At 46.2% G+C, this 18,578-nt stretch overlaps 1 protein-coding gene across 2 annotated transcripts in view; it reads left to right on the plus strand.

The window, feature by feature from the left end:
• SAE1 (SUMO1 activating enzyme subunit 1) overlaps positions 1-18,578 on the plus strand; it is a 78,331-nt gene that overhangs the window by 7,065 nt on the left and 52,688 nt on the right. For both annotated transcript variants that reach the window (XM_004061043.3, XM_055369830.2), the window contains exons 2-5: positions 5,693-5,804; positions 12,394-12,567; positions 15,082-15,224; positions 17,292-17,391. In XM_004061043.3, coding sequence (XP_004061091.2) covers positions 5,693-5,804; positions 12,394-12,567; positions 15,082-15,224; positions 17,292-17,391 — 529 coding nt within the window. The remainder of the gene's footprint in view (positions 1-5,692; positions 5,805-12,393; positions 12,568-15,081; positions 15,225-17,291; positions 17,392-18,578) is intronic.

Consider the following 18,578-nt stretch of genomic DNA (forward strand, 5'->3'; position numbering starts at 1 on the left):
CCTGAGTTCAAGCGATTCTCCTGCCTTAGCCTCTGGAGTAGCTAGGATTACAGGCGCGTGCCACCACACCTGGCTAATTTTTATATTTTTAGTAGAGACGGGGTTTTACCATGTTGGCCAGGCTGGTCTCAAACTCCTCACTTCAAGTGATCCGCCCACCTCGGCCTCCCAAAGTGCTGGGATTACAGGCGTGAGCCACTACACCCAGCCTATGTGTGTGTATTTTATTTTTTTATTTTTTTGAGACGGAATTTCTCTCTTGTTGCCCAGGCTGGAGTGCAATGGCGTGATCTAGACTCACTGCAACATCTGCCTCCCGGGTTCAGGCAATTCTCCTGCCTCAGCCTCCTAAGTAGCTGGGATTACAGGCGCCTGCTACCGCGCCCAGCTAATGTTTGTATTTTTAGTAGAGACCAGGTTTCGCCATGTTGGCCAGGCTGGTCTTGAACTCCTGACCTCAGGTGATCTACCCGCCTCAGCCTCCTTAAGTGCTGGGATTACAGGCATGAGCCACTGCGCCTGGCCAGAAGTTACCTTCTTTGTGCCTGTTTTCTCAGCTGCAAAAGAGGGGTAACAAAGTGCCAGCCCATTAGATTGTCATGGGAATTAAATGACATAATACGTAGAGCTTAGTAGAACAGTGCTTGGCACATAATAAGTGTTAGATAAATGTTGGCCATTATTATTTTATTATGTACCAAATTTCTATAATTCTGCTGATGGACACAGGTTTGTTTTGGTGTGTCTATTAATTCACAGCCTTTTGAGTAACAGTATGTCCTAAATGCCAAGGAAGTTACTGGTTCTAGGGATACAGTGGTTTCTGGAGTTTACATTCTAATGGAGGAGGGGGCAGTAAACATATAAACAAGTAGTGTAGCTTAGCACAGTGGTGTGTGGCTGTGATCCCAGCTACTGGCGAGGCTGAGGTTGGAGGATCACTTGAGCCAGGCGATTGAGACTAGCTTGGGCAACATAGTGAGGCCCCATTTCAATCAAAACAGTGGGCAACACAGGCCCCGTCTTAATCAAAACAAAAACAAATAGCATAATTCGAGATAGAAGAGGATGTGGACCTATTTTAAATTAGGTGGCCAGTATGGACTTCTCTAAGGAGGTGACAATTGAGCTGAGACCTAAAGAATGTGTCTCTCAAGAAGTTGAGGGAAGAAGCAGTGGGAAGCACTAATGCCAAGGTCCTAAGGTGGGAGCAAGGATGGGAGCAAGGATGATGTTCTCTAGGATCAGCCTCCCGAGTAGCTGGGACTACAGGCACGTGCCACCACGCCTGGCTAATTTTTGTATTTTGAGTAGAGATGGGGTTTCACCATATTGGCCAGGCTGGTCTCGAACTCCTGACCTCAAGTGATCCGACCGCCTCGGCTAATTTTGTGTATTTTTAGTAGAGACTGGGTTTCACCGTGTTAGCCAGGATGGTCTCCATCTCCTAACCTCATGGTCCTCCCGCCTTGGCCTCCCAAAGTGCTGGGATTACAGGCGTGAGTCGCCGCGCCTGGCACACCCAGCTAATTTTTTTTTTTTTTGTACAGATGGAGTCTTACTTTGTTGCCCAGGCTGGTTTCGAACTCATGGGCTCAAGTGATCCTCATGCCTTGCCCTCCTAAAGTGCTGGGATTACAGGTGTGACCCACTGTGTCCAGCCTGCTGTAGTTTTGTCGGAGAGAAACGATGGTGGCTCAGACTAGAGTGGTGTTTGTGGAAGTTGAGGGAAGTAGATGGACAATGCTGCTGTGAATGTGTATCATTTTTTTTTTTTTTTTTTTTTGAGACAGAGTCTCACTCTTGTCACCCAGGCTGGAGTGCAGTGGCGCGATCTCGGCTCACTGCAAGCTACGCCTTCCGGGTTCACGCCATTCTCCTGCCTCAGCCTCCCGAGTAGCTGGGACTACAGGCGCCCGCCACCACTCCCGGCCAATTTTTTTTTTTTTTTGTATTTTTAGTAGAAACGGGGTTTTACCATGTTAGCCAGGATGATCTCGGTCTTCTGACCTCGTGATCTGCCCGCCTTGGCCTCCCAAAGTGTTGGGATTATAGGCGTGAGGCACCGTGCCCTGCTGAATGTGTATCATTTTTGTGCCCACTTGGGTATTTCTTTTTTTTTTTTTTTTTTTTTGAGACGGAGTCTCGCTGTTTCGCCCAGGCTGAAGTGCAATGGTGCGGTCTCGGCTCACTGCAACCTCCGCCTCCTGGGTTCAAGCGATTCTCCTGCCTCAGCTTCCCGAGTAGCTGAGATTACAGGCGCCTGCCACCACTCCTGGCTAATTTTTTTTTTTTTTTTTCTTTTTGAGACAGACCCTTGTTCTGTTGCCCAGGATGGAATGCAGTGGCGCCATCTCGGCTCACTGCAAGCTCCACCTCCCGGGTTCACGCCATTCTCTTGCCTTAGCCTCCCGAGTAGCTGGGACTACAGGCGCCTGCCACCATGCCCGGCTAATTTTTTATATTTTTAGTAGAGACAGGGTTTCACCTTGTTAGCCAGGATGGTCTCGGTCTTCTGACCTCGTGATCTGCCTGTCTCGGCCTCCCAAAGTGCTGGGATTACAGGTGTGAGCCACCGTGCCCAGCCCACGCCTGGCTAATTTTTGTAATTTTAGTAGAGATGGGGTTTCACCATGTTGGCCAGGCTGGTCTCGAACTCCTGACTTCAGGTGATCTACCCACCTTGGCCTCCCAAAGTGACGGGATTTGTAAACCCAGCACTTTGAGGGAGGCAGAGGCAGGAAGATTGCTTGAGCCCAGGAGCTGGAGATCAGCCTGGGCAACATAGTGAGACCCTGTGTCTACAAAAAAAAAAAAAAACCCCATAAATTAGCCAGGTGCAGTGGTGTGCACCTATAGTCCCAGGACTCAATAGGCCGAGGTGGCGGGATCACTTGAACCTGGGAGGTTGAGGCTGCAGCGAGCCCTGATCTTGCCACTGCCCTTCAATCTGGGTTCACAGAATGAGACCCTGTTTCAATAAAACAAAACAAAACGTAAACATGGTATTTGGTGTTGATGGCAGTTGAATATTTAATTTAATTTAATTTAATTTTTTTTGAGACGGAGTCTGTCACCTGGGATGGAGTGCAGCGGCACAGTCTTGGCTCATTGAAACCTCTGCCTCCCAGGTTCAAGCGATTCTCCTGCCTCAGCCTCCCAAATAGCTAGGATTACAGGTGCCTGCCACCAACATGCCCAGCCAATTTTTTTTTTTTTTTAAACAGAGTCTCGCTGTGTCACCCAGACTGGCATGATCTCCGCTTACTGCAACCTCTGCCTCCCAGGTTCGAGTGATTCTCCTGCCTCACTGTCCCGAGTAACTGGGACTACAGGCACCTGCCACCATGCCCGGCTAATTTTTGTATTTTCTGTAGAGACACGGTTTTGCCGTGTTAGCCAGGCTGGTCTCGAACCCCTGGACTCAAGTGATCTGCCCGCCTTGGCCTCCCAAAGTGCTGGGATTACAGGCGCGAGCCCCCACGCCTGGCCATAATTTTTTTTGTATTTTTAGTAGAGAGGGTGTTTCACCATGTTGGACAGGCTGGTCTCGAACTCCTGACCTCAGGTGATCCACCCATCTCAGCCTCCCAAAGTGCTGGGATTGCAGGCATGAGTCACCGGGCCCGGCTGAATAATGAATTTTAAACAACTGCAGAGCAGTCTGTAGAGCTATGTAGGAATGTAGGTCGTGGAGAGCAGATTTATTGTCAGGGACTTTTCATATGTAGCTGTTGCTGGAAGAGTTCGGGGAGGGGGTGTGCTTGCTGGTATTGACTCAGCCATGATAAAAAAGGCTTTTTTGAGGAAATGGCATTGGAGTTGGGTTTTGAAGGGGAAAGGCGTAGGTAGGCACTGAGAGGAAGAAATGGTGCATTTTGCGAGGGTGGAATGTTGTGATTAAATTTTATTTAATTTTTAATTAAATTAATAGCAAACTCTTACCAGCAGAACTTAAATTGTGTGAAAATTATTCTTAGTTATTACTAAATCCTTTTCAGTATGAATAATACATTTGCTGCAGAATTATTAATGAGTTTGGTTACGTGATGCAGCCGAAGATCTTGATGAGTTGTTTCATAATACATGATATAAAGTCTATATTTCCTTTTTGAAATCTGAAAAAATTGTGACTTTGAAATACTTCTGGTTCAAGAGATTTCAGATAAGATATAGTTGACCTATTCTGCTTCCTGCTGACCTCAGAGAAGTCTTGGGATGGCCTGACCTCTGATTGCCTTTTTTCAGCCTCATCTTCTGTCACTTTACAGATTTAAAAAGCTAAAAACAAGGCCGGGCACGGTGGCTCATGCCTGTAATCCCAGCACTTTGGGAGGCTGAGGCAGGTGGATCACTTGAGGTCAGGGGTTTGAGACCAGTCTGAACAACATGGTGAAACTCCGTCTGTACCAAAAATACGAAAACTAGCCAGGCGTGACAGTAGGCGCCTGTAATCCTAGCTACTCGGGAGGCTGAGGCAGGAGAATTGCTTGAACCTGGGAGGCGGAGGTTGTAGTGAGCTGAGATCGCACCACTGCACTCCAGCCTGGGCAACAGAGCGAGACTCTGTCTTTAAAAAAAAAAAAAAAAAAAAAGGTAAAAGCAATTCCTGTGTACATGCTCTTTTCGTGCCACCATGTGTTTGGCTTGTGTGCTATACTTACCTAGTGCCTCTTCTCAGCACCTCTTCTGCTGTCATGCTAGTTTGAGCCACCATCATCCTCCCTCACCTTAACTGTGACATCTTCCTACCCCCATGGCTTTCCATCATGCCTCGAAGAAAATCCAGAATCCTTCCATTGCATGTAAGAGCCTTCATGATGTGGCCCCTCGTTCCAACTTTTCAGCCTCTCTGTCATTCCTGTCCCTAGAACATGCCAAGCACTCCTGCTTCAGGGCTTTTGCATTTGCTGTTTTCTCTATCTAGAATGTTCTGCTGCCAAATATCTGTGTGTTTGTCCTTTATTTCATTTTGATTTTTGCTCATATGGCATCTCCTCAGAAAGGCTTGTATGATTTCTGTCTCAAATAGCGTTCTCCATCATTCTTGATTCTTGTCACACTTGATTTTCATCACTTTTTCACGTATTATGTATCTATTTGTTTATCTGTCTCCTACTTTTTCATGAGGGCAGGGACTATGTCTGATTCACTGCCTTATTTCCACACCATAGAAGGATGCCTGGCATAGTAGGTACTCAATAAATATTTGTTGAATGAATTGTTTTGTGCAGTATGGATTGGAGCCTGTCTCTTTCCTAGATTCGAGGTGTGATGCCTCAATGCAGTTAGAACCAAAATGATTTTTTTTTTTTTTTTTTGAGACGGAGTCTCACTCTTGTTGCCCAAGTTGAAGTGCAGTGGCATGATCTCGGCTCACTGCAACCTCCGCCTCATGGTTTCAAGTGATTCTCCTGCCTCAGCCTCCCAAGTAGCTGAGATTACAGGCGCCTGCCACTACGCCCAGCTAATTTTTGTATTTTAGTAGAGACGGGGTTTCACTGTGTTGGTCAGGCTGGTCTCGACCTCCTGACCTCAGGTGATCCGCCTATCTCAGCCTCCTAAAGTGCTGGGATTACAGGCATGAGCCACCGTGCCTGGCAAACCAAAATGATTTGTGTATTTTTTGTTCTTCTGTGATTCTGCAAGCTCACTGTTCTGTATCATCAGGTTAACAATGTTTGTCTTACAGGCTGCGGGCCTCTCGGGTGCTTCTTGTCGGCTTGAAAGGACTTGGGGCTGAAATTGCCAAGAATCTCATCTTGGCAGGAGTGAAAGGACTGACCATGCTGGATCACGAACAGGTGCGCTGTTGTGAGCTCATTCCTCCCCTGCTCTGGCTCCCCTTTCCAGCATGAAGATCTGCAGATTTTGTGAGTTCCTACTTGTGCCTTAAGGGCTGTGAAAGGAGGGCTAACATTAATGAACCATTGCCTCTGGAGACTGAAGGTGCTATTGTTGTGTTTGAATTCTAGCTCCACCACATCTAGCTGGATGAGCAGTAGAGACTCACATCCCCTCATTGAGCTTGCCTGTCTGTAAAATGGGGTTAATAATATCTCCCTTGGTGGTTGCTTGTGAGGAGGCGTAGAGAAGCGTTTTTCCAATTTGTGCCTAAAAATGACCTGAGTGACTAACTGAAAATGCAGAGTGGCCTGGAGGCTTCGTGGTGCCCTAGCTTTCACCCCTAGTGATTCTCATTTAGGTCTGAGACGAGCTCAGGAGTATGTGCATTTAAAAGGTGTTTTAGGGCTGGACGCAGTGGCTCATGCCTGTAATCCCAACACTTTGGAAGGCTGAGGCAGGCGGATCATCTGAGGTCAGGAGTTTGAGACTAGCCTGGCCAACATGGCGAAACTCTGTCTGTACTCAATATACAAAAATTAGCCAGGCATGTTGATGTGCACCTGTAATCCCAGCTACTCGGGAGGCTGAGGCACAAGAATAGCTTGAATCTGGGAGGTGGAGTTTGCAGTGAGCTGAGATGGTACCACTGCACTCCAGCCTGGGCAACAGAGTGAGACTTTGCCTTAAAAAGAAATAAATTAATAAAAGGTGTTTCAGGAGATTATGATTTAGATGGTCCACAGACATCACTTTAAAAAACACTGGATCAGGCCAGGCACAGTGGCTCATGCCTGTAATCCCAGCACTTTGGGAGGCTGAGGCGGGCAGATCATGAGGTCAGGAGATTGAGACCATCCTGGCTAGCACGGTGAAACCCCGTCACTACTAAATACACAAAAAATTAGCAAGGCTTGGTGGCGGGTGCCTGTGGTCCCAGCTACTCGGGAGGCTGAGGCAAGAGAATGGCGTGAACCTGGGAGGCGGAGCTTGCAGTGAGCCGAGATCACGCCACTGCACTCCAGCCTTGGCAACAGAGTGAGACTCCGTTTCAACAACAACAACAACAAAAACAAACAAAAAAAAACAACACTGGATCAGAGAGAATGTGGGCAGACTGCTTTGTATAGTGCTTGAACCTAACAAGTATCCAGTAATTAGGAATAATGATCTCACATGCTGTTTGTTTGTTTGTGTGTTTTTGCGAGATGAGTCTTGCTGTGATGCCCAGACTGGAGTGCAATGGCGCAATCTCCGCACACTGCAGCCTCCGCTTCCCGGGCTCAAGTGATTCTCCTGCCTCAGCCTCTCAAGTAGCTGGGATTACAGGCACACACCACCACGCCTGGCTAAGTTTTGTTTTTTGTTTTTTTTGAGACAGAGTTTAGCTCTTGTTGCCCAGGCTGGAGTGCAATGGTGTGATCTTGGCTCACTGCAACCTCTGCCTCCCAGGTTCAAGCAATTCTGCCTCAATCTCCCGAGTAGCTGGGATTACAGGCATGCAACACCATGCCTGGCTAATTTAACGTTTTTAGTAGAGACCGGGTTTCTCCATGTTGGTCAAGCTGGTCTTGAACTCCGACCTCAGGTGATCCTCCCGCCTCGGCCTCCCAAAGTGCTGGGATTGCAGGCATGAGCCACCGCACCCGGCCATGCCTGGCTAAGTTTTGTTATTTTTAGTAGAGATGGGGTTTCACCATATTGGCCAGGTTGGTCTCGAACTCCTGACCTCAGGTGATCCGCTGGCCTCGGCCTCCCAAAGTGCGGTGATTACAGGTGTGAGCCACCATTCCCTGCTGACATAATGCTGTTTGATTAATATTATAATGGTAGAGCCCAACTCCAATGTAGCTTTCTCTGACCAGGCTCATCTTCAAGGTGAAAATAAGTGCTGCTCTCTCTACATTCCCATGCCTCAGTGACATTTTATTTATTTTATTTATTTATTTTGAGACAAAGACTTACTCTGTCGCCCAGGCTGGAGTACAGTGACACAACCTCAGCTCACTGCAACCACTGCCTCCCGGGTTCAAGCACTTCTCCTGCCTCAGCTTCCCTAGTAGCTGGGATTACATAATTACTTCATCTGGCTGTAAGAATCCAACATTGGAGGCCAATCACAGAACAGTGCGATTCTGACACCACAGGTGTGAGCCACTGCACCCATCTTAGAGCGTATTATGTAGTTTACATTCAACAAGCATCTGAGAGCACCTACTGGGTGCCCTGAAGTCTGCTAGGTGCTGGTGATAGAAAGATGCTCACGGTTTGGTTCCCATTCTCAAGGTTTTTTTTTTTTTTTTTTTTTTCCCGGAAACCATAGCAGGCTCCCTGACTCAGGTTGTGGTACATGAAAGATTTCCTGGAGTCCTGATCTGAGCTAAGTCTTAAAGAACAAGGAGGGTTTGTCAAGATAAGAGCCTGTGTTTTAGTCAGGGGACATAGCAGTGTCACAAAGGCACCCAACAGTGTGGTAGAAATGGAAGCTAAAAGTAGTTTGGTGTTTTTAGAGTGTGAGACCCAAAGTGGTGGGTAGGGACAGGTTGCTGGTGAAGTCCAAGTCAGGAGGGGCTCCTAGGAAGCCCCACTGTAAGCTTTTACTTAATCCTCTGGGTGGTGGAGACTCACTGAAGAGTTTCAAATGACAGGAAGGGTGACATGGTTAGCTTTGGGCTTTATGTGTGGATCATTAATTACTGTATAAACTATGGTTGGCACAAAATACAGGGCAGAAGACCACTTAGAAGGCAGTTTTTAGTAGTTTAGGTGAGAGGTGAAAGTGGCCTTGCTGATAGGGATGGCAGGAAGCACACAGATGTGAGAAATAGATTTAGGTGGTAGAATCGGGAGGTCTGTGTATGGGAGCTTAAGGAAAGCCAGGAATAACCAGAGCAGCTGACACTGAAGGGGCTAGGCACTGTTCTCAGAGCTGCAGTTGTATTATCTCATTGAGTCCTCACAACACATCTGAGATCAAGGACCCATTACCATCCCTGTCTTACAGATGGGAAAACTGAGTAAAAGGAAGAAAAGTACTGGCCCATCCAAGGCCCCAGTAGTTAGTGGTACGGCCGGGACCCAGGCATCTGACTCCAGAGCCCATGTTCTCAGCCACCTCACTATGGACCACTCTCATGGAAATAGTAAGGATATGAAGACGAGGCTTCCGGCTTGAGTGACTGGGTGGGTGGCTGGTGGACTCCGGAGACAGCACACAGAAGCAGGCAGACGTGTAGGGTTTATGGATATCTGAGAGAAAATGGCTGGTGGGCAGTACAGTAGGGAAGACTCAGGTGGATCAGGAAGAAATCTGCACCAGAAAGAGTGATTTGAAAAATAACAGCAGATTTTGGTAGAAACTGAAAGAGGCATTGAGTTGGTTTATGGAGCTATACAGAGTGAAAAGTAATTCTGAGATGGAAGCTTGGGGACAGCCACACCTAAGAGGGCCCAAATTGAGACTAGAATGTGTAGCATGAGAGGAGAGCATAGCAAGGAAGGTGTGATCTGTGGACTGATAGTGATGAAATGATAATTGTATGTGTATGGGTTGTTTTTTTTTTTTGTTTTTTTTTTTGAGGCAGTCTCACTGTTACCCTTGCCGGAATGCAGTGGGCACGATCATGGCTCACTGTAGCCTTAACTTCCTGGGCTCAGGGTATTCTCCCACTTAAGCCTCCCAGTAGTTGGGACTACAGGTGCACGCCACCACACCTGGCTAATTTTTTGTATTTTTTGTAGAGACTGGGTTTCATGATTGTTGCTCAGGCTGGTCTTGAACTTTCTGGGCTCAATTATATGTTTTTTTTGTTTGTTTTTTTGAGATGGAGTCTCACTTGTTGCCCAGGCCGGAGTGCAGTGGTGAGATCTTGGCTCACTGCAACCTCCGCCTCCTGGGTTCAAGTGATTCTCCTGTCTCAGCCTCCCAAGTAGCTAGGATTACAGGCGTGTGCCACCACACCCGGCTAATTTTTGTATTTTTAGTAGAGATGGGGTTTCACCATGTTGGCTAGGCTGGTCTCGAACTTCTGACCTCAAGTGATCCGCCCACCTCTGCCTCCCAAGCTGCTGGGTTTACAGGCGTGAGCCACTGTGCCCAGCCTCAACTGTATTTTTTTTTTTTTTTTGAGACAGAATCTCGCTCTGTTGCCCAGGCTGGAGTGCAGTGGCGCAATCTTGGCTCACTGCAAGCTCCGCCTCCCGGGTTCACACCATTCTCCTGCCTCAGCCTCCCGAGTAGCTGGGACTACAGGCGCCCGCCACCACGCCCGGCTAATTTTTTTGTATTTTTTAGTAGAGATGGGGTTTCACCGTATTAGCCAGGATGGTCTCGATCTCCTGACTTCGTGATCTGCCTGCCTCGGCCTCCCAAAGTGCTGGGATTACAGGCGTGAGCCACCGCGCGCGGCCCTCAACTGTACGTTTTTATCCATGTCCTCGTTTTATATGGGATTCCCACATTCTTGCTGAGGTTCACACAGTTGTTGAGCCAGGATTTGAATCAAAGATTGAATCCAGCCTGAATTATTTCAGAGCCTTACTGTTAACCATTGTGTGGTACAGCTTCTCAGCACATAATGAGATCCCTGAAGAAGCAGGATGGAATGGGTCAAGGATACAGGGTTAGCCTGGAATGGGAAGTGTGCCAGCTCATTTTCTTGGAGGAGAAGGTAGTAAGATAGAGAGTGTGCTGTGGATGGTTGGTAGGAGGTGATGAGGGGAGATTACTTCTGTTGTACCTAGTCTTGGTGAAGGTGGCAAGGTTATTTGCAGAGATTAATGGTTAAATTAGATGTTTGATGTGTGAAGAAATACTTTGAGAGCAGTATGGAATCTGTAATCTTACTGGTGGCTATTAGGGGATTATATTATCCTGTCTTTGAGGCTCTGCTCTGCTGATGTTCAGCCTTAGGGGTGAAATAATTCCTCTGTTCCAGTCCCCACTCATCTCTCCACCTCTCTGAGTTCTTTTTTTTTTTTGAGACAGAGTCTCACTCTGTTGCCCAGGCCGGGGTGCAGTGGCACGACCTGGGCTCACTGCAGCGTCTGCCTCCCAGGTTCAAGCGATTCTCCTGCCTCAGCCTCCCGAGTAGCTGGAATTACAGGCGTGTGCCACCACGTCCGGCTAATTTTGTATTTTTAGTAGAGATGGGGTTTCACCATGTTGGTCAGGCTGGTTTTGAACTCTGGACCTCAGGTGATCCGCCTGCCTCGGCCTCCCAAAGTGCTGGGATTACAAGCGTGAGCCACCGCGCCTGGCCATAGTCTATCTATATTTTTTAAAAGTTCATTTCAAGCATTCTTAATTGTGTCTGATTTTTGCACAAGTTTGATTTTTTTTTTAAAGTTTTCTCATGAGGTTGCAATTTTTGTTGTTTTTTGAGAGAGGGCCTCTCTGTGTTGTCCAGGCTAGTCTTGAGCTCCTGGCCTCAAGCAGTGATCCTCCTGCTTTGGCGTCCCAAATTGCTGGGATTACAGATGTGAGCTACTGCGCCAGGCTGCACTGGTCTACTTTTTTTTTTTTTTTTTTTTTTTTGAGACGGAGTCTTGCTCTGTTGCCCAGGCTGGAGTACAGTGGTGCAATCGCAGCTCAGTGCAACCTCTGCCTCCCGTGTTGAAGTGATTCTCCTGCCTCAGCCTCCTGGGTAGCTGGGATTACAGGCACACACCACCACACCTGGCATATTTTTGTATTTTTAGTAGAGACAGCATTTCACCATGTTGGCCAGGTTGGTCTCAAACTCCTGACCTCAGGTGATCCTCCTGCCTCGGCCTCCCAAAGTGCTGGGATTACAGGTGTGAGTCACTGTGCCCTGCCCACACTGGTCTAGTTTTAAACCACTGGAAGACAGAGATTTAATCCTTTAAACTACTTGTGTATTTCCCCAAGTGCTTATAGTTGGGCACATGCTAAGTATTTAGTCAATTCTTGACACTGGTAATCAGTCATTTGTTAGCAGTTACAAATTTGCATAGAAGAAGAAAGCATGGATTTTTTTGTTGACAGTGAATTTTCTTTATAAACACAAGGGGGTGCTCTTTAACCATCAATGACCAGTTTAAAAAAAGTTTAAAGTCATTTTAAAGCCTTAGAAGGAAGCCTGCATAAGGCAAATTGCTACAGGAACAGTAATACATTTTAGGGCAGTGCACAGTGTTTCATGCCTGTAATCTCAGCACTTTGGGAGGCTGAGGTGGGTGGATCACGAGGTCAAGAGATTGAGACCATCCTGGCAAACGTGGTGAAACCCTGTCTCTACTAAAAATACAAAAATTAGCTGTCGTGGTGGTGCGTGCTTGTAGTACCAGCTACTTGGGAGGCTGAGGCAGGAGGAGAATCATTTGAACCCGGGAGGCGGAGGTTGCAATGAGCCGAGATCACGCCACTGCACTCCAGCCTGGCGACAGAGAAAGACTATCTCAAAAAATAAAAAATAAAAAAATTTAGGTGGTAGGTATTTTAGCTATCCTTTAAAATTTAAAGATTCTCTTTAAGATTTATTTTCCCTAAAAATACAAGACTTAAAAAAATATGTGTATTATTCCTAGGTAACTCCAGAAGATCCCGGAGCTCAGTTCTTGATTCGTACTGGGTCTGTTGGCCGAAATAGGGCTGAAGCCTCTTTGGAGCGAGCTCAGAATCTCAACCCCATGGTGGATGTGAAGGTGGACACTGAGGATATAGAGAAGAAACCAGAGTCATTTTTCACTCAATTCGATGCTGTAAGTTTCTTATTATAAAATCTGCTGTGGGAATTAAACAAATTAAGGTGCTAGTTGTATATACTTTCAAATCCCAAAGCAATCTGAGAGCATTCAAATATCAAATTCTGAGCTTTTTCCCAAGAAAATGTATAAGCTGTTCTATTGTTTAGGCTTAGTATATTGTGTGAATGTGTTGCTAGAGAGGTCCAGTCTGTTGCATCTGCTGTAGTTGTTGGTGACTTGCTGTCTGCTGGCTTCTTCTCTGGGCATATGTTCCCTCAGCCAGGTTTCGTCTTTGGTGTTTTGTCTTCCTTCCAGAATCTTTGCACATAACTTTAATCCATGTTATTGCAAATGTTTTCTTCCGAAAACTTAACAAGTTGGTGATTAATTTCTGTGGCAGCGGCATTTTTTTGTTAGAAATATCAAACTACAGCTTGTGTTTTGTCTTAAGAAAAGCACACCTGATCTTGGTCTATGTCTGTCTGTCTGTTTCTCACAGTCACGTTGACCATGTTGCCATGGATAACTAGAGAAAAATCACTGTAGTCATAAGCCAAATGAGGCATATCCAGCCTCATTTAGTTTCACTGCCAAATCTATGCGGAGGTGAAAGGATAAATTCTTTGTCAATGTCTGCGACCTTTCAGACATAGTTCCCTGCATTCTGGAAAAGCTTAACAAATCTTGATAAATGTGAAATAGTCATAGATGAGCTACTAGTTTTTTAAATGAAAGGCCCCAGTATGTTACATGAGAGGTTAGAATTTGGGTTGGGTAGTTTTTTTTTTTTGCACCTTTTTTTATTTGAGATGGAGTTTTGCTTTTGTGGCCCAGGCTGGAGTGCAATTGTGCAATCTTGGCTCATGGCAACCTCTGCCTCCTGGGTTCAAGTGATTCTCCTGCCTCAGCCTCCCAAGTAGCTAGGATTACAGGTGCTCACCACCATGCTGGGCTAATTTTTTGTATTTTTAGTAGAGATGGGGTTTCACCATGTTGGTCAGGCTGGTCTTGAACCCCTGACCTCAGGTAATCCACCTGCCTCGGCCTCCCAAAGTGGTGGGATTACAGGCGTGAGCCACTGCACCCGGCCTGTTTTTTACACTTTTCTTTCTTTCTTTTTTGAGATGGAGTCTCACTCTGTCGCCCAGGCTGGAGTGCAGTGGCATGCTCTTGGCTCACTGCAACCTCCGCCTCCCTGGTTTAAGCAGTTTTCTGCCTCAGCCTCCCGTTTTTACACTTTTCTATTTCATATGTGCATCTGTTCAAATATGGGCTTGGAAGGATGGATCATCTGTGCATTTGTCCTGTTTTCTTTTTCCTAGTCCCTTCTATTTTTTAACTTGAGGTATTGGGACACTTTCCATTTGGACATAAGTCTTCATTTTCTTATCTGTAGTAACCACATTTATTTTATGCCAGGTGTCCCTTGAACTTGTAGAATTAGAGGGTTTGTTAAAACTGAAGTGTGAGGCCAGTTGATTGTGTAATGCGTGTGCATGGGGCCATGTTGACTGCCTTGCAGGCCGTGTTTGGCTGGTCCTTGCAGGTTTTATAGTTACTTTAGACTCTGCAGGGTTCCATTTGATCAATTGGTTGCATGTTCACCTGTGGATTTCTTACTTTTTAGATGGGATTTTTCCTTGGGTGGCTGCATTCTTTGAAACACCAAAGGAACACATTTCTCTGTGAGTGTTATTTCGGTATTCAGGCTGCTAGACAACAGCAAAGAGGGTCTATCAAGTGAAAATGTCCTTTTGTTCAGGAGAAAGCATGTGCAATTTGGAAGTTGTCTTTTGACCATGATCACAAAGCTTCTCCCGAAAAGATGGTATTTTGTGCAGTAGAACTTAGCCATTTCCAATACCTCGACTTACTGGAATACAACCTGGAGGCCCCAGAGCAACACTGATAATTCCACTGAGTGAATCACCAGTTCATTGTCTAAGCCTGAATGGAAGGTCACTTGGTCTGTAACCTTTTCTTTTGTCCTTAAATTCAGATAAAGTTTCACACCGCAATCTCTGGAAAAATGATCTCAACAGGACTTGTTTATCTTCTTTATCTTAACATATCAATCAAAAGGAGGGGGGAAAAAGCCCTTGTATTTAAACATGACCTTTGGGTCAATTTAAAAAACTGGTTTTGCTTCTCCCTGTAGCTTATTTGGATTTTAATAGATTTAGCAGTATAGAAACAACATGCTAAGTTATTTTTTTTTATGAGAACTATGAAATGTGTATATGTTCGTGGATTACAGAAAACATTCGTTGAGTGGCTTTTACTTTTTAGCTAAACACATTTTATTTTGGCTGCAGAACGTGACGGTCTCATAACTTATATTTTCTACACATTGAAACCTGCAACTTTTCTTTTGTCTTCTAGCCATAGGGCCCAAAGAACCTGTTGTACCAGTTTGAAACGTGCTTTAAGCATGCCCAGAGAGACTGTTCATTAAGATTTATTTAGACATCAGGGCAGTGATTCACAGTTTGCAAAACTCAAACCCAGCCAATTTCTTTCTTTCTGCAGGTGTGTCTGACTTGCTGCTCCAGGGATGTCATAGTTAAAGTTGACCAGATCTGTCACAAAAATAGCATCAAGTTCTTTACAGGAGATGTTTTTGGCTACCATGGATACACATTTGCCAATCTAGGAGAGCATGAGTTTGTAGAGTAAGTGTTGGGAGAGGAGGGGAGAACATAACATTTTCTCCTTTTTATACTTTTCTTTTTAAATTATGTACTTATTTATGTGTAGAGACAGGATCTATGCTGTGTTGTTCAAGCTGGTCTTGAACTCCTGGGCTCAAGTGATCCTCCCACCTTGGCCTCCCAAAGTGCTGGGATTATAGGCATGAGCCACTGCGCCTGGTCTGCTGACATGTTTTCAAGTTGAGAGATAGTAAAATGAGTACAAAATAGTTGGGTGATTCTGGAGGCATATTCAGCCAAAGTCTACCTTGGAAAAGGTGTCCAATATCCAGAGAGACTCCTCTGGTAGAACAAACAGACCTCATCCTCTCATTTTGAACACTGAGGCTGCAGAACTTGGTAATTCTTACATGACAGGACTTGCCGTGTTTTGACTTTGTAGTCTCTAGGTGAAAGATGGCAGATGATACGTTATTGTAAAACTATATGAGTTAGGTATTTTGGCTGCAGTTTCTGACCACCCCCTCCAAAACCCTCCAACTTGCTAATTGAGAGGGAAAGACAGGCTCTGTGAGATAGGAGCTTCCTACCAAGAGACTGAGAACTCTTCTCTTGTTCAGCCTCTCAGGCAAGTCACTGAAATTTCTCTGGTCTCCAAGTTTCTTGCCTGTAAAATCAAGATGGGGGAAGGACAGTCATGTTCCAGACATCTCCTAACTCTAGTGTTTTATGGCTTTAGGATAATCTAGTTCTTTGGGCATATTATTATTATTATTATTATTTTATTTTTTGAGATGGAGTTTTGCTGTTGTTGCCCAGGCTGGAGTGCAATGGCACCATCTCAGTTCAGAACAATCTCCGCCTCCTGGGTTCAAGCCATTCTCCTGCCTCAGCCTCCGGAGTAGCTGAGATTACAGGCATGCGTCACCATGCCTGGCTAATTTTGTATTTTTAGTAGAGACAGGGTTTTTCCATGTTGGTCAGGCTGGTCTCGAACTCCGGACCTCAGGTGATCCACCCACCTCGGCCTCCCAAAGTGCTGGGATTACACAGGTGTGAGCCACCACACCCGGCTATTATTATTATTTTTGAGACGGAGTTTTGCTTTTGTCACCCAGGCTGGAGTGCCATGGCACGATCTTGGCTCACTGCAACCTCCACCTCCTGGATTCAAGTGGTTCTCCTGCTTCAGCTTCCTGAGTAGCTGGGACTGCAGGCACCCGCCACCATGCCCGGCAAATTTTTGTATTTTTAGCAGAGACGGGGTTTCACTATGTTGGCTATGCTGGTCTTGAACTCCTGACCTCAGGTGGTCCACCCACCTCAGCTTCACAAAGTGCTAGGATTACAGCCACCATGCCTGGCTTCTTTGGGTATATTATAAAGAAGTTATAGTAGTGGGAAGCAATCCAGATTATTTTAACATAAGCTGCCCACAGCAGAGGGGCAGAATTAAGTTTGGCTATTTTTTTTTTTTTTTTTTTTCTGAGACAGACTTTCACTCAGTTGCCCAGGCTGGAGTACAGTGGCGCGATCTCAGCTCATTGCAACCTCCTCCTCCTGGAGTCAACCAATTCTCCTGCCTCGGCCTCCCGAGTAGCTGGGATTACAGGCGCCCGCCACCACTCCTGGCTAGTTTTTTGTATTTTTAGTAGAGACGGGGTTTTGCCTTGTTGGCCAGGATGGTCTCAAACACTTGACCTCAGGTGACACGCCCGCCTGGGCCTCCCACAGTGCTGAGATTACAGGCGTGAGCCACTGCACCCGGCCAAGTTTGGCTATTTATTTCATGATTCAAGTAGAGTGTTTACAAAGTAATCACTTTGATTTATTGAGAGCAGCTGTGTGCCCAGCAGTGTGCTGAGCAACTTACGCTGCTCTGTTTTTCCCACAATAATTTCCTGAGTGCCCAACAGTGTACCAGACTCATCATGTTATCAATGGCAGAGCTCGATTTGAACCGAGATCTGACTCCAAAGCTTTTGCCCTTAACCACCATCCCGATCTGTGACCTGGAGAGGCTTTTTTTGATTCCAATAACATGATTCCTAGGGTAAAATTACATTCTCTCCCCTTGTCACCCTCTAGGGAGAAAACTAAAGTTGCCAAAGTTAGCCAAGGAGTAGAAGATGGGCCCGACACCAAGAGAGCAAAACTTGATTCTTCTGAGACAACGATGGTCAAAAAGGTATGTGTAACGTGGGGGCAGAGGTCAGAAACCCTGGGGCCTTGGAGGGGTCAGGCAATGACGATTGAAAAGGATAAGAGCAAGCACTTCTTGAAGGGGTGGGGCGGGTGCTTGTCCCATCTAAAGGGAGGCTGCCACAGCTTAGTGTCAGCCAGCTGTTGCTGTGAGGGAATGTGGGCCCAGTGATTCCAGATGGGATTTTTCAAGACAATGAGAAATGCAAACTTTTGTAGGCTCTGTCCCAAACTTTTTTTTTTTTTTTTTTTTTGTGAGATGGAATTTTTTCTTGTCGCTCAGGCTGGAGTGCAATGGCATGATCTCAGCTCACTACAGCCTCCACCTCCTGGGTTCAAGCAATTCTCCTGCCTCATCCTCCCAAGTAGCACCCCTGGCTAATTTTTTTTTGTATTTTTAGTAGAGACGGGGTTTCACCATGTTGGCCAGGCTGGTCTCGAACTCCTGACCTCAGGTGATCCACCCGCCTCGGCCTCCCAAAGTGCTGGGATTACAGGTGTGAGCCACCATGCCCGGCCCCATACCCTTTTTTTTTTTTTTTTTTTTTTTGAGATGGAGTCTTGCCGTGTCCAGGCTGGAATGGCACAATCTCAGCTCACTGCAACCTCCACGTCCCAGGTTCAAGAGATTTTCCTGCCTTAGCCTCCCAAGTAGCTGGGACTACAGGTGTGTGCCACCACACCCAGCTAATTTTTGTATTTTTAGTAGAGACGGGGTTCCACCATGTTGGCCAGGATGGTATTTATCTCTTGACCTCGTGATCCGCCTGCCTTAGCCCCACAAAGTGCTGGGATTACAGGCATGAGCCACCATGCCCGACCAGAAAACTTTTTTTTTTAAAGCAGCAAAACACCAGCCCTGGTTTACAGTAGCAAGACCCCGTGTCTACAAAAAAAAATGTAAAAATTTGTCTGGCGTGATGGTGAGCACCTGTAGGCCCAGCTACTCATAGGCTGAGCTGGGAGGATTGCTTGAGCCTGGGAGGTGGAGGCTGCAGTGAGCCATGATCACACCACTGCACCCCAACCTGGGCCACCTAGCAAGATCCTGTCTAAAAAAAAAAAAAGCAAAACAAAAAATTTTTTGTGTTTTCTCTACTAACAATACAAAAATTAGCTGGGCAAGGTGGTGCATTGCTTGTAGTCCCAGCTACTTGGGAGGCTGAGGCAGGA

Source organism: Gorilla gorilla, chromosome 20, assembly GCF_029281585.2.
Source record: "Gorilla gorilla gorilla isolate KB3781 chromosome 20, NHGRI_mGorGor1-v2.1_pri, whole genome shotgun sequence".
NCBI classification, from domain to species: domain Eukaryota; kingdom Metazoa; phylum Chordata; class Mammalia; order Primates; family Hominidae; genus Gorilla; species Gorilla gorilla.